The 16,132-nt window shown below is 44.4% G+C and overlaps 1 protein-coding gene across 1 annotated transcript; it reads left to right on the top strand.

The window, feature by feature from the left end:
* The first annotated feature begins 1,718 nt into the window (after nucleotides 1-1,718).
* Nucleotides 1,719-8,467, top strand: THAP1 (THAP domain containing 1). The gene is made up of 3 exons (XM_032676533.1): nucleotides 1,719-1,944; nucleotides 2,307-2,502; nucleotides 6,474-8,467. The coding sequence occupies exons 1-3, from the start codon at nucleotides 1,874-1,876 to the stop codon at nucleotides 6,936-6,938; spliced, it is 732 nt and encodes a 243-aa protein (XP_032532424.1). The 5' UTR covers nucleotides 1,719-1,873; the 3' UTR covers nucleotides 6,939-8,467.
* The last annotated feature ends 7,665 nt before the right edge of the window (nucleotides 8,468-16,132 follow it).

Below are 16,132 nucleotides of genomic sequence, written 5' to 3'. Positions count from 1 at the left end.
TCTCCTTCTGCTCATTCCTGAACTACCTCGTAGTGATACTGGACTTCGTACATGGTTCATCGCGTCGCCTTGTCTGGGTGCGTCTGTGGGTCCAATCAGTGGTGTGTGCCCTGCCCTGCTGCAGGACTCTGCCCAGGTTGGTGAACCTGGCATTGGCTTTGGCCACCCCAAACTCATTTTGCCTTGGGTAGTCCAGCTCTGCTGGTCCATGAGGCTGTGGCAGAATCGCTGCCCTGAAAACTGGCAGCAGCAGGACTCCAGGGAGAAGAAAGCCATCAGGCAAAGGCCTGAAACAGAAGCGTTCACATGGATGGGGAGGAGTAAACATGTTTTTCTTGGTGTGGAAGGTGGTGCTAGAAAGAGCTTATTTTTGTTTCCTTGTCTCTTGGCTGACCTAGCAAGAGAGGAGCAGAGCTAGCAACACTCAGCCAGCACTGAGTACTGAAAACAGCTAATGTGAGTGGCTTTGTGGAAGTATTGGTGAGGCTGTTTGCTCTACCAGCTTTGCTGTCATAATCCTGGGTGAGCAAATGGCACTGACTGGTGCCTTCCCTTAGCCAGGCAAAGAGGGCTGTCTAGGCAGACAAACCACAGCCTCCAAGCTCAAGCCAGTACACCTTCTCTTCTTTCCCTTACAAAGCAAGGGTAGAGGGGGAAAGTAGGCTGAGGAGAAAACGATGGCCTGGGTGGGGTCCGAGAAAAAGCCGTGGACATTCACGTGGGTCTAGGGTCATTGTCAGACAATTTCCAGATAAGATGTGACACATACTTGGGTGACACTAAAGGGAGGTTCATTTGTCAGTTCTGTACAAAAACTCTTTGTCACTCATGTAGGATGGTCTTGTTCCCTGATCTAATGCAGAGTTGGAAGGTGAGCCTACAGAATGATAATGTGTCGAAGCTGCTTGAAATAAACTTATCTGTAACAACGGATCAATTTATTGAGATCTCTGTCTAGTGTTTGCTGATATACCCGCAAAACAAGTTTAGGTAAGTGACATGGAACTGTTTTACACATCCTTAATGCAACTATGTGTTATGTGGTCTTTGTGTTGATTTCTTTTGCTCTTTCCCTGCCTCTGCTTTTTTTTCCTCCTTTTTCTTCCCCCCCCCCCCCTTTTTTTCCTTTTCTTTTTGTTTGCTTGATTTGGTTTTGTTTTAGGTTTCTGTTTGGGTTTTTTTTGTGTTTGTTTGTTTGTTTGTTTGTTTTTCCCGAAGGCAGTCAGAACCTCCTGCGGGGCTCACAGCGCCAACTTCTTCCTGCCCCTGTGCCGGCCGCGCTGTGCACGGCCGCCTGTAGCCCTGCCCCGCCGGCCGGGGCGAGCACCGCCGGCCGCGGCCCCAGGCACGGAGCGGGCGGAGGAGCCACCGACGGGTCTCCCTCCGTGCAGGCACGGCCTCTGCGGGCATCGGCCCGGGCGGGACGGGAGCGCAGCCCTGCCCAGATGTGGATGTTGGGGAAAAGGCGGCTGGCTCTGCCCAGATGTGGCGGCGGGGGGACGGCCTTGCCCAGATGTGGACGCCGAGGGGCGGAGCACGGTCGCGCGGCAGGGGGCGGAGCCGGGGCAGGACGCGCCCCGATTGGACGGCCCGCCGGGGTAAGCCCCGCCCCCGCTCCAAGGGCCGACTCGCATAATGGGCGGAGCGTGTCGCGCGCAGCTACCGCGAGAGTTTGCGTTGAAGCCGGAGCCGCCATCTTGGAGTTGGGAGAGGCCGCGCGTCCCGTTCCCGTCCCTCTCCGGAGGGTCACGGCGCGGGGGGGGGCCGCGGGGGGCGGCAGGAGCAATGGGCGCCCGCCGCTGAGGCCGCGGCGCCCCGCTGGCTCGCCCCTGCCCGCTGAGGCCGCGCCGCCGCGGCCGCGGGGCTGGGCGGGATGGTGCAGTCGTGTTCCGCCTACCGCTGCCGGAACCGATACGACAAAGAGAAGCCCATCTCCTTCCACAAGTGAGCGCGCGCGGGCGGGGCGGGGCGCGCCGGGGGCGGGGCGGGGCCGGCGCGGGGGCGCGCGCGGGGAGGGAGCGGGAGCGCTCGCGCGTGGGCGGACGGACGGGCAGACAGACAGACAGACGTACATACATACATACGTACATACGTACAGGCGGGTCCGTCCGCCCGCGGCCGCTGAGGTGGGGAGAGCCTCGCCTGCCCCTCCTGGGGGTCTCCCTGGGGAAAGCCGAGGGTCAGGACCCTCTGAGCCGCCTTTTTCAGAGAGGGCTGGGAGCCCCCGCTGGGTTTGGCTCTGGCCATGACCCCCCCCCGGCCTGACAAAGCTTTCCAGAAAGGCTGAAAGTGCCTCTTACTTGCAGGTTTCCTCTTACGAGACCCGATCTTTGCAAGAAGTGGGAAGCCGCTGTTAAGAGGAAAAACTTCAAGCCGACCAAGTACAGCAGCATTTGTTCAGAACACTTCACCCCCGATTGCTTTAAGAGGGAATGCAATAACAAGCTCCTAAAGGAGAATGCGGTGCCCACAATATTTTGTTACACTGAACCCGGTGAAAAGGTAAACCCCGAGGCACCCGCGGCCGCAGGTGCCGGAGCGCGGGTGTGTCTCAGCGCGGCAGGGCAGCAGGCGGGGAGAGGATGCAGGCTGGGAAGGATGCTGAGCCTGTGCGCCTAAGGACACCGGGAGGGCTGTAGTGGCCGGAACTTAACCCGCAGCTGTTCTCGTTGGCGCTAGCAAGAGCAGAGGTGTGGGCTGTCCCAGGCTGTGGAGCGCAGAGAGGCTGTACAGGCAGGCGGTAGCTCTGAGCAGCTCCGTGTGCCCGTTCAGCACACGGATGCTGAATTGAGTGGAACGGCAGCAAAGTAAGAAGATATTACCCTGTAGTTAGGTTGTTCAGCAGTATTTCTGCTATATTTGGAGTTAGAGAGAGCCTTCAGTAGTGCTCACACCATGGCTGATGGCTGCTGCTAGCATTGAAGAGACGATGATATTAATTAACAAAGTTAACTGTCCCCTCAAAAGGGCTCTATCCTCTGGATTTATAGAGTTAAAGTGAGGTACAAACAGAAGGGCAGAACCTTACCTTCATCTGCTATCTGTCTGTCCTGAAACCACCTCTGTCTTGCCTTAAGCTTGTGATCAAAAGCCAGACTGATCCCTGACTTCTAATGGTAGAGTCTCCTGTGAGAAGTGTTATTCCCTTCACTGTGCCACAAAAGCAGTTTACCACGAGATGCAAGTCTCTTATGAGTTCTTCCTTCTTGATAGCTGCAAAAAGCTGCAAGACAAGAATGGGAAAGATTGATTCTTAACTCCTATAAAGGATATAAAATATTTGATCTCTTTTCACTCCACCATTGAGGAAGTGGCAAATAAGAGAATGGTAAATACAATAGGTCTAGGGAGCAACAGCATGTGATGGGATGAAGTGCACAGAGGAGAACTCAGACTTTTCTCTTATATACAATGTTGGATTGATGCAGAAATAAAATGGCAATGTATTTGAAAAATGAAAAGTGGCTAATAAAAGATAAGAGAATATAAACAGAATGCATATAAGGAGACAGGCAATTTACAGGTAAATATGGCTGTGTTTTTTGTTTGATTACGCTTCCCTGCTTATCTGTAATAAACACATTTTCTTTATTGTGTGTAAAATAGTTGCAAATTTTTTCACAGTCTGAAAGCTGAGTGGGTGTACAGGATAATCTGCAAAAGTGCAGTTGGTGTAGCAGGATTAGTAGTGAACCATGTTCCCAATTTCATTGTCATGCCTGGATCTACAAAAACACAGGGATGTGCCTTTTAATTATGAAGGATTTAGTTCTATTCCTATTTGTCTCATGGGACTTTAAATTAACTGCCACATATCTTCAAGTAACAATGTAGGAACAAAGAACAGTAGTGGTTGTTTTGGAATTGAATCCACACTGATTTTGAAGTACAGGATTTTATATTTGGCACTATGTAGTTTGGTATACTTTCTTTTTCTTTACTTATGTCTTAGTAAAACCATTTATTGGCTGTAAGAAGTAATTAGAATTCCCTGATGTCTCGGGGATGCCAGCTGTTCTCTGTGATACATTTTGACAATAATAACACATTTATAGAGGTAACCTGTGCTCGGTAGCTGCAAATAAAAGTCTCTGTGTGAATTCAGCAGTCCAGCAATGATCTGAATTTTGCTTTTGTTTCCATCAAGAATGAATTTATCTTTCCCAGTTACATCTTCACTTTGTATTTTTCTTTAGTGGAAAAACATGATAGGGACAGCTGGTAGGGTCAAGCTCTTTGGAATATTCATGAGTGAATTAGATAGGCTAAGAGCAGCAGTTTCTTATAGCTGAGAAATAAGACTGGTAGTTGATTGGCTGTTTTTGTGCTTTTGTGTGATCAGTTATATTTGAGTGTGTGTGGAAACTTCCTTTCATTACCAGTCGCCAAACTGCCTTTTCAGTTGCTGTCTCCCAGGTGTGGTAGTTTTTATGAGGGATAGGTAGACCCCTGAATATCGAATATTGTTGCCTTAAGTCAAGGAAGTTAATGACATGACCTTCAGATCTAATGAATTTCATATTTAGATGGTGAGGATTGTCAGCTCTTCTTCAGAATCAACATTTTCCCTGTCCTTAAGCTTTTCTGTGTAATAATAATATTGGCAACAGGTGGGTAGGTAGAAAATTGTTACAGTGCCTCTTTCTCTGGGAATGTCTTAAGCTTTCTTTTTAACAGGAAACATGCAAGCTCTTTTGTTTCAACAGTGCTTTTTTAATCATCATGAGCACAGAAGCATTTCTAAATTATACTACATTCCTCTGGAAAAGGAAAAATCTGGTTCTCTGCTCTGGCCTAAACTCAAGTGGTGAGGGATCTGTGTTGTCCTGAACTGTCCAAGTGAACCTATCAAGACAAACGTGATAAAAACTGCAGTTTTATCTGCAAAAAAAGCTGCAGTGGAGTTGAGCCAATTGATATTTTGCTGCTGCCAAAAGGGAGAACTGTGCTTCTCCCTTCTCCATCCCATCTGCAAGCCGTGCAGTCCTGTTTCTCCACATGACTGGGCAGTGTGTGCTCACAGTCCACGAGAGCAGCCATATCCTGGGCTGCATCCAAGGCAGTGTGGCCAGCAGAGTGAGAGAGGTGATTCTACCTCTCTACTATGCTCTGGTGAGACCCCACCTGGCACACTGCATTCAGCTCTGGGGCCCTGCAACATAAGAAGGACGTGGACCTGTTAGAGTGAGTCCAGAGGAGGCCACGAAGATGGTCAGAGGGATGGAGCACCTCTCCTACAAAGACAGGCTACAAAGGAGCACCTCTCCTACAAAGAAAGTTGGGACTGTTCATCCTGAAGAATAGAAGGTTGCATGGAGACCTCACAGCAACCTTCTGGTACCTAAAGGAGGCCTACAAAAAGGCTGAAAAAGGTCTTTCTGCAAGGGCATGTAGTGACAGGCCAAGGGAGAATGGCCTTAAACTGAAAGAGGGCAGATTTAGATTAGATATTAGGTAAAAATTTTCTGTTGTGAAGCTGGTGAGGAACAGGTTGCCCAGAGAAGCTGTGGGTGCCCCATCTGTGGAAATATTCCAAGGCCAGGTAGGATGTGGCTTTAAGCAACCTGGTCTAGTGGAAGGTGTCCCTGCCCATGGCAGAGGGGACTTGAAACTGGATGATCTTTAGGGTCCCTTCCAAACCAAACCATTCTATAAATCTGTGATTCTCAGCTTTTCCACGTATTAGGGCAGGTGTAGGTTATACCTGGTATTGCATTGCTTTGACTTTTAGAAATGGACAGAATATTTCTGCAGTGATGGTGGCAGAATGAATAGCCTTCTGTCATCTCAGCAGCTACCAAGGATGAGAGACCTGCTTTGCTGTTGAACGAGCTGTTTATTTTGGCTCATCCTGTCTCTTGAAACCAAACCCAGAGCCCAAAACCAGTGACAGAGTCCCTTCCAGTTGTTGAGAGGACAGGCCTTGCTGTGTCCACCTTTCTGCTCCCTTAGTAGCTGACCCTTGTTCTACCTCAGCTTCTACTGTGTTTTTGATGAAGTTAGCTGATAGGTTCAATTATGTAGTGGTAAGATGCAGCACAAAGGAGGAGGGACAAAGGGGAATGAGTAGTAGCAATGAGTTACTAGGTTCTCTGAACTCTGTTTCATGGAACTGCAGCCTGTGTTCTTGCTTCTTAGCTAACTGTGGATACTATTTGACCTAAGTCTTCAAGTAAGAGTAATTGCTACATTATTCAGTTTTTGATTTATTTGAGACATCAAGGGCTTGAGTTTCAAAGAGCCCTTAAAATGAAGGTGCTTAAAAATATCTCCAGTTGAGAAGCCAGACAAGGCAGGCCCAGAACTTTCTGTCAGTTTTGAAAAGGTAGGCTTTGGAATTTATTTTATTAATTTAAATCCTAGTTGTTTATGTTTATTCCGGGGCTGTATAGCGAGGGAGTTGCGTTGCAAACAACCTTAAGCCTGAAAATGTACTTTTTTTTTTTTTTTTTCCCTCCCCTTGTTCTTTCTAGTCTGAAGAATTTGCAGAACAGCCGGAAGATCCTCTGCCACCTCCCCCGCTGCCGCCGCCACCGCCGCCTCCACCGCCACCGCCACCGCCAGCAGCTCCGGTGCTGCCACCGCCTCCGTCGACTCCTTTCCATTTGCCCCAAATAGATACCAGGTTTGTAGACCCGAGCATTGGATTACTGATGCCTCCTCTCCAGACCCCTAGCAACCTCGCCGTTTTTTGTGACCATAACTATACCGTAGAGGACACGGTCCACCAGCGAAAAAGAATTCAACAGCTGGAGGAACAAGTTGAAAAACTGCGGAAGAAGCTCAAGACGGCGCAGCAGCGATGCCGACGTCAGGAAAGACAGATTGAAAAACTGAGAGAGGTCGTTCAGTTTCAGAAGGAAAAAGACATACTGGCAGGAAAAGGCTATGTGATTCTGCCTAATGACTATTTTGAAGTTGTAGAAGTGCCTGCCTAGAAGTCAAGAACATCACTTTTCACTTTGGCAGGCCAAGAAATTTAGTTTAAAACCTAAATTCTTTCTAATTCTGTATGTAAGAGTCTCCAGAATTATAAAACAGTAAGTAAGCAGTCATACAAATGAGGTAATATTTTTTCTTCGCTGTCGTTTCAGTTTGATACACTTTTAATACATTGAAGATGCACACATCTCAGAATTAGAATATGCAGTGAATTTGCAAAATCTGAATTGCTTTACAGAAGGAAAAGATGCAAGGTTGAATACACCTAGAAATTTATTTTTTTTTTTTTTACAATGTCTGTCTCATGCTTAAAGGGAATGGAGATTGAATCTGGCTGAGAGTGAAGTTGAGGTGGTTGTACACCTGGTGCTTTGTCAAGGCATTTAACATAGGCTTTGGTAATCCCCCAGTAAGTAATTTTCACTGATTTTTAGAAAGAGCAGAATTAGGTCAGCTAACAACATCTGCAAGTTTTTTAACAAGTGCTGCAGAAAGGTAGCTAAGATACACATTTCAGTCTGGGAAAACTTCCAACCTCAGTTTGCTATGCATTTGAAGCACTGTGAAAAGTCTAATTCCTGGATCCCTTTGGGTGAGGTATGTAAATGAACCTCGTCTTTTGGAATAGCTGTTCAACACGTGTGAGTTTTGAGGGCGGAGAGCTGTGGAAGCAGCTTTTGTGAAGTGGAGGGCTGAACTGAACGTGTATGTTGCTGAACTGTTGACAGGATCAAGAGGGCAAAGTACTGTTCATGGTGACTGGTTTGCAAAAGTACCCTGGTAATATACAGTCCCCAGTATGTTGTAGTGTCATGTTCCCATAAGCACTGTAAGGGGTAGAGTGTTACCCTGGTTTTAAATTGTTGCACTTAAAGTCACATGTGAACCCTGTGTAGCTTCAGGAGGTGAAGGTTTTTTCCTTATCCAGGGAGTCAGATATTTGTGACTGGCTCTGCAATATTGGGGTTTTTTCACTCCCCAAAAGGCATCCACCAAAGGGCAATTAGGGAATTAGACTTTGGAGTTGCTTGGTGCTAGACTGGTTTATAACATCTCAAATGCTGCTGTCTCTCCTTCAGCCTTATTAAGACTCCTAGAAAGAGTTTAGCATGACAAAGTGGTGCAGCAGTTTGCACTTACTTTCTAATAATGTATTTAGTCCATTAATTCATTCAAAATCAGAGAAAAAGGCATCTTGCTAACCCTGTTATAATCCCTACAGCTGAAATTCCTGGATGAACTAGATGTGAGGAAGATTGCTTTTCTCAGTCTACGTCAAACTTATGTGCAGTGTGGATTCTAGTTCTGATGTTGAACAAGCCTTGTTCATGATGGCTTTAAGAGCCTCCCTTAATATCCTGTTAGCATGACATTTTGAAATGTTTTGAACCAGTCTTGAAACTTCTGACCTCACTCATGCCATGTGTCTATTTTCCCTGCCATTTCCTGCAGTTACAGTGAACAAAAATGCTGATGCTTCCATTTGTGTACATTTATTATACCTGATTAAAAATTAAAAAAAAAAACCGACGTGTGAGATTTTTAATTACTCTCTTTTTTCTTTTCCCCAGGATTTTGCCAAAACTGTCATGACATTTTGCCTTTTTTTTTTTTCTTTTTTTTCCTAGTAGCTCCTGGTTTAGCTGGGTTTTTCTCACAGAGTTCCAAAATCTTGTTGCTGTTACACTTTGCGCTTAAAATGAACTTGAAATTGCTGAAATTCAAAAGTGACAAGGAAAAGACGTTTCAACAACTGTTGCCGTGCTGTTGGCATGTGTGACCAGATAGCAGATTGCATCTGTGTTCTCTGCAAAATAACCCTCTCTTCTTACTCTGCAGGAATTTCAAGTGTGACCTCCTGAGGCGTGGTGGGTTGTTGCAGTGCCACACACCCCCGTGGTCTCTGCCCCCCCGACACGGAGCTGGGTACTCCCACTATCACCCTTCTTATGCCCACCAGTTCTGGTGCTGGTTGCACTCTTCTGTGGGGCACTTCAGTTCGCTAAAGCAGCAGGTTTGGCTCGTGGCAGAGGAGGGCCAGCAGTACCACGTCTGATAGGAGGGAAAGACTATGGCCAAGAGCGGGGAATGATGAGAAATAAATCCTCTCCTCTGGGCGCAATAAGTTGTTGCCTTATGTCAGCTGCTTCTGAAAAATGTGAGGGTAACTTCATAGTCTTAATGTTCAGCACTGTTTCCTTCCACTCTGGCCAAAGATCCCTGTTTTCCCCCGCCCTGTTATGCTCTGGCTGCTGTACTTGCTCGGCCCTTCCTTCAGATATTTTAGCTTCATAACCCTCCAGGAAAGCAGCACAACAAAATTAAGTCTGCAAGGTAAATTTAGGTGTGCTGATAGGTGGCTGATGCGTGGAGTTCTTGTGTGTTTAAGCTTTTTGTGTTGGTGAAATTGGTTTAATAGCTGACTCAAGTAGATGTTTCCCCCATTGAGAGGGATGATTATTTCTCCCCTGGAGCTTTTCAGAAGTACCAGATTGAAGAGGGGACTGCTGCACAGTTGCTGGCTTCCTTTCTTATTGCCAGAGGATTTTTCGAAGAACAGACGCAATCCATTCTGACAGTGGGCTTGGATTTCTCCTGCAGGAGCTTTTTTTTTTTTTTTTTTCCCTGTAATAAAATGTCTTGTTAACTGCTGATGCAGTCATGTTAGGGCTAGGTGTGGACTTTACTAGACCCATGAGGGCTCTCAGTATCACAGAACTCTGAAGTAAGGGAAGAAAGGCTGGCACAAAAAACAACTAATTGTCTTTCAGCGGATGACCTTTCATGCACTGCACCCTATTCCTCTCTATACCACAATGTCTCTTGTTTAGTAGCAATATAGAAAGAGAAGATGAAGGCTGTCTGCTACTGGCCAGGCTAGGAAAAGAATTCTGGCTAATAAGCACAATGTGTTTCCCCAGCATGTGTTAAAAATTTCCTCTTCTTTTTTCAAGTAGGGTCTGTTACATCCACACAATCATCTGTAAAAGAGGTCTGCATCACTTACTGTTTGCATTGGCCACAACTAGTACCTGCACAGTAGCAGAAATTTTGGAAACTTCTCTGAAAAAAACGTGATTGGAAGTTAAAAAGCAGAGATGGGAATTGTAGAATGGCATATAGTTGTTCAATTGTGCTCATATGAAGTAGCTGACAATTTGTTTAAATGCATTTCACTGAAGCCTATTTTATAAAGCAAACAATTCAATGAAATTAGAAAGTAGCAGAATAGGCAAAAATGCCCCACCCTTAAATTATGGAAAGAGAGATTTGTTTTGAAATGGGCTGATGCTTCAACAGGTAGGAATTGGAACCAGTTCTAAAAAGAGAAGTTTTGGCTTCCCCCTGTTGCCCCAGTTTTCATTTTGCTGTGACATGGTATCTGACCCATGTGAAGTGTTTGCTTTTCTTTCCTCCTTGCACCTCTGCAAAGTATGAGATTTCCCTGTCTAACTGGGACAGTTCAAATCCACAGGTATGTTTTATGGGGAAAAAATAAATAGCTAAATACTTGTATTACTTCTTGTCATACTGAGGGAGTAATTTTTCACTGGCCTTTTTTCTTCTGTGTTTCCAGCTACCATCTTGTCTATGTTGTCACTAGCATGGTCTTAATAACTGTAGCAGCAAATTAATGAAAATAAAATGTCCAAGAAATCTTCTGTCTTTCTAGGATTTCATTTTCCTTCAGCTCTACTTAGAGTTCGGGGTATGGGCACCCTGTGGGAATTTTGAAGGAGTTCTCTTGAAGCTGAAGAAAGTGCAAAGCAAATCCCAGTTTGAACTTAGGAAGAAGGAAAGCAAAGTAGTTGCTTTGGTAAAACTAAAACCACAACAGTTTCTAAATACTTTTCAGAAGACTTCTGTTACATGCTTTTCTGGACTCATGCAGTTATTCCTAGTTGCCCTTTTGCTTTCTTTCTTTCTTGAGACGTGTTTTAGGTTTTAATCTATTGACTTTCTCCATTTCCTTACACCTTCATCAGGTGGCTTTGGCAGGGTGGAAGGGGGTTTTTTGAGCTATTTTAGCAACCAAAACACAGTCTGCTGAAGCATGTTGATGACTGCAAGTTCAGGTATGTAACTCCTGCTGTTTTAAGCACAGCAGGTTATTTACCATACTTTGCCACGATAATGATTTGTTTATAAATGAGAAAGAGAAAAACAGGATACGTGACTCAAAAGTGTGACAGCAATTGCTCTTAGAGATTTCCCTTTATGTTTGTTCAATGCTTTCAATGGAAATTTTATCTTTGTACAGACATCTCTGATGGAACTGCAGCATTTTATTGTGCAAAATGGAGAGAAGGCCCAATTACAGTGTAACATAGGCTGAAACAGGTAAAAATGGGGGGGGAAAAGTGTTGCAAAGTTGCTGTATAATCCACTATGAATAACGTGAAACAGTTCCCAAGGAATGTCATCTTAAATACTCCTAAATTAAAGAAAACTTTTAAATAGGTTACTGAGAAGGAAATCCTGAAGTACCCCTCTTGAGAATAGTTATATTACATTGTCATAATTACATTATTGCAATAATTAAGTATTTCCACAGTCCTACCACTATTAGTTCATGTAGCATTGAGTATCAAGCCTTTTGTTGTGTGAAATGATCTATTGATTCTCCTGTAGCTGTCTCATCCTATTGTACAAGGACAATAGGTTGTAAGGCCTGGGCTCACACATTCCTGCAACCTCTAAAACAAAGTGATTTTCCTCTGCCTCTTAATTGGTTCTACTGGTCTCTTGGTCAGGGAGGAGTATGGACAATACCGTCTGGCCAATCATTAGGGTGGGGTTCTTTCATTTGTTCTGTTTTGGTTTGGTTTTGCAAACTCATGAAGGACTTGAGCAAATCAGTCAGGCTCCTCATTTCCTTTCAGGTTTCACTGGATGTGGCCATTAACGATTCAGGGTGTGTGGCTATACTAGTCATCTATACAAGATTCAGTGCTCTGGTATTTGAGGCTGCGAAAGACGTTGTGACTTCCTACTGGGAAATCTTCAGTTCAATGACAGGTAATCCAGAAGAAGGAGGAGTTCTTGTCTCCAGTGATCGTTTCTTCTTTTGCCTTGGACTCATGTTGCGTCCCTCAGCCGCAGTCCAGTATTCTCCAACCAAGTTCTCGTAGATGTATCCAGGGCTTTGTTTTAGCAGAATGATACAGCAGTATACTGAAACTGCAGCACAAGCACAAATATAGCAATTGCAATACACAGCAAAATCACAATACAAATGTACTGTGCAAATTACCATTGCTGGTTTCTAAATGCTTGCTGTCATGGCACTGTGTCCCTCCACTTTCTGGGAAGGAACGTGCAGGTTGAACCCAGATCAAGCCAGTTGTTTGTTTCCAACTGATTTTGTGAGTTGTTTGGTTTTTAGGTTTTTTATTGGGCTGAGTCACGTACAGACAACCCTCCCACGCTGGTCTGGCTAGCTCAGGAAAACATTACTCTTGACTAACTATTCAGGGAAGGTTGTTTATGCAATCCAGTGACTGAATGATGCAGCTGTATTCCTAAAGCAAAGGTTACTGTCCAGTCCCCCTTGTGCTGAGATAATTTCATCTTCCTTTATGACAGTTTGTTGTTTTTCCTTACATTTTTCCCTCAGCACATCATTCTTGCCTATCTCCTCTGGGCCTTTCTCCATTGTCCGGATCAGTCACCCACACTCACACCAGCTCTTTTTGGGAGTGTCCTCACACATGTCTTTTGCAGAAATAAGTGAACTTTTTCGTCTTCAGGTGCTTTACATCCTGGTCCTGTGGCTCAGAAGGGAAGGAATTTTCAGGGGTGGAACTTTTTTTGTATTAGGAGGAAGGGATCTTGTTTTCAGCTTGGGAAATCCCAAGACTTCCACCTGCACTTTCAGGTTTGGGATAGCTGGCTCTGCAGAGAAGGAAGCTTCTGTATGCCCACTTTCACAGCTCAGTTCAGATTTCTTGCTGTTTGTTTGTTTCTTCTTTTCTTGTGTTGATAGGATCAGACTCTTCATTCACCAGTTCACTCATGTTGATGCTGTCAGGTCCAGAGGAATAGCACCTGCATGCAGAGAAAATCTAAAGGGAGAGTTATTTCCCCAGCTGGTTGTGAGGTACCAAGGTGGAGTTTTCTGCTCCCACTAGAGCATGTCATGTGAACTCAGGACACAGAGGATGGCTTTACTGATACTGTGTTTTATCAAGTGGTGATTATTTTGTGGTAGCAGTTTATCTGTGAGACACCAGGAATTGCTGCCAGAAGAATGAATATTTGCAGTGTTATGTCAAAGGACTGAAAAAGAATTTATTTATCAATAACCTCAAACTCTGTAGTCTGTATATACTTTTATTTCTTATCTTGATTTCTTTCTGTCTGAGTTCAGACGGGAAAATATTTTTATTAGTGGTTTTTTTGGTTTTGGTTTTTGGGTTTTTTTGTTTGGTTGGGGGTTTTTTTCGGTTTTTTTTGGTTGGTTGGTTGGGTTTTTTTAATGACAAGAGACTGAAATTGCTCAGAGTTTATTTATGTGTTCAGTATGGTGAGGAACTGGGCAGGTTCTCTCCTACAGGTACTACATCATGGAAATCTCATGGTTGTGGATAATAGGAAACATCTATTTCCCCAAGTGAATGTACATTTGGCTATTTCAGCTTGAAGAACTCTAATTACTTGGAAGTTATCTATTTAAGTATAGACACACACAAACCATGGTTATAGTATCTGTGGAGTTATCTTTCTTTGATACTGTCATCAGCTGACAAAACTAGATTTCCTTGTGGTAAATTTTCATATAACTAAATTTTCATATAACCTATGTATATATATATATAACAACTTTTACACTCAAATGTGCAAGCAAGTTTATGATGACATTACTTAACCTAATTGCATCACTCTGATAACCATTCTTCTGTCAATATTGACATTTACCTTTTGGCTTGTCTGCTAAGGTTGCTAGAACTTTTTTTTTTTTTTCTTCATGTAATATCTGTCAGGTAATTTATATGTCTTCAGTGATAAGACGTAATTAAAATAAATGGTGCTTTCTTGTATTGTTCCCAGTGCTACCTCATGGACTGGATTCCTGCACCAAATAAAACCCCATCCTTCTTCAACGCCATTTGCTCCTTCAGGTGCAGAAGAAACTGGAAACTTACACGTAGATTGGCCTTGCTTGTTTTTCACAGTATGATCACCACAAGGCCTTGCTGTCTAGTAAACCCATCATCTCTGTGATGAGATATGACTGTAGAAGTAAAACTTTTCTCCCCATTAGAAATCTTGTATAATATTGAATGTTACATAATCTTCTCTGACTTTTTCTTGTGGGCCTTGCCTTGCTCCTCTGGAGCACCACTATTTTCTCTTAACAAAGATTCATGTGATTTTTTTCTACTAATACTCTCAGAATTTAAACATCTGTGTTTCTCCTTTTTTGACCTTTAGTACATGGTAATGAGACGCTGACCCATTCAGTTACAGAGGTTGTCAGCCACTGAGCAGGGGAGTATTTGGAAAGTGGGGCAGTAACCTTTTATTATGGACTGGTAACTTTTTGCTGTTTCATGGTATCAAATGTGCCACAGAGATGAAAATGCAAAACACTGTTGGAAACAGCATGGGAATGAAAAGCATGTCTCAGCTGAAGGCTGCTTCAGGTTAATGGATGAGTTTGGCCCGAGGAAAGAGGAAGCTTGCTTAATATTTCAGTAGATTTCACTCTTTGTGCTTTCAAGCTGAGTTTTTACTTTTATTCTACCTGCCTCTTGATTTCTATATATAAGAGATATAAAAGTGAGCTTAGCAATTCCCAGGGGACAGTGGAGAGCTTTCTGAGCAATGTCTTCACCACTGATGTAACCTTCCTCCCACAGAAGCCACCTGCAAAAGTCCTGCTTTGTGCTGAAATGCTGAACATTTTGGGTAAAGATTTCCTGAGTCCCACGGAGCTGAGATTTCTTCTTTGAATTTCTGGGAATGAGCTGGTATAATCAGGGAGCTGGCTGTGGATTTTTCTCATCAGCGTTGTGCAGAAGAGAGTTGTTGGGGCCGTGACAAGACTAAGCAGCATTGTTCTTCAGGAACAAAGTCATGAAGTCACATATGGCTTCAGCTGCCAAGTGTTTGCTCATGATGCAACAGCAGGAGATGGGCTCTCAGCAGTGTGACAGTTTGCTGTGCTGCTGTCAGATCATGGTGAGGTGAAATCCCGTTGCGGTGATGAGTGGTTATTTACCTGAGCGAGTAAGCTGTCTGATAGCATTCCTGTACCAACAGTCACCTGCAGGGGAATTAAACTCCAAATTAAGCTCTTTAGTGTTTTTATTGCTCGCTTTGATTTTGCTGATTATCAGGTTGCTTGCACATGGCGTTAATGCATCAAGCTCGCTGGGCTTGCTGAGAGCCTTGGAACATTACAAACCATGTGAAATCAGGACCGCTGGCTGACTTGCATTGAAAGTGAATGTGAGGAGTCGCCCCACTGAGGAGGTATAAGGGTGATAGTGTGGAGAAGGATGATGGCAGCCCAGTTTGTTTTGTTCAGGCCTGAGGCAGCTAAAAGGCCTTTTTGGGCCTTTGTGAAGCTTAGTGGAATTGGCGTTTGTTCTGCAGGCTATACAAGAGCCATGGCAAGTTGCCTCCTGGAACTCCTCCCCATCATCCATTGACCTGCCAGGAACTGACCCTACACTTATCAGCCTTCCTTTGGAAAGCTGGATCTCTTCCCAGCCCATTCCTCATGCACCATGGGAGTAGTCTGCAGAGTGTTTTGGCTGCGATCCCATGTGCTCCTCCTAATAGACACAAACTGTTGCACTGTGCTCACAGTTCAGGCAGTTATTCCAGCTCAGCCTTGGCTTGCTTTTTAGGTGAAGGTACCTAAATACCTTTAGGTTAATTCTTCTGACTAGGCACAGACAGGCCATTAAAATAGTTACAGGAAATAGGACATTTTGACATGGTAGAAGAGGCAAAACTTGGTTCTGCATATTTTTTGGTGAGGTGAAGCTGTAAACATTTGGGATTTGTATTCAGCTTCTTTGGCTTGTAAAAAGCAAGCCAAATGACCGAAAGTTGTCATGCAGTAGAGACAGAGTTTTAGGTGTCCAAAACTCTCAGTTTGCTGTATTGTATCTTTAAGCTATTTGAGGAAGTTACGCAGTTTTAGGATATGTCCATTGGTTGTGTATGCTACCAAATA

Source organism: Chiroxiphia lanceolata, chromosome Z, assembly GCF_009829145.1.
Source record: "Chiroxiphia lanceolata isolate bChiLan1 chromosome Z, bChiLan1.pri, whole genome shotgun sequence".
Lineage (NCBI taxonomy): Eukaryota > Metazoa > Chordata > Aves > Passeriformes > Pipridae > Chiroxiphia > Chiroxiphia lanceolata.
Note: the sequence above shows the minus strand (reverse complement) of the source record. Positions and strands in the feature narration are given on the sequence as shown.

Bases quoted from the DNA above. Each gene is read 5' to 3' on its own strand.
- THAP1 (XM_032676533.1), top strand. From the start codon at position 1,874: ATGGTGCAGTCGTGTTCCGCCTACCGCTGCCGGAACCGATACGACAAA. The intron at 1,945-2,306 runs GTGAGCGCGCGC...TCTTACTTGCAG, and splicing joins AAGCCCATCTCCTTCCACAA to GTTTCCTCTTACGAGACCCG. The intron at 2,503-6,473 runs GTAAACCCCGAG...TGTTCTTTCTAG, and splicing joins ACACTGAACCCGGTGAAAAG to TCTGAAGAATTTGCAGAACA.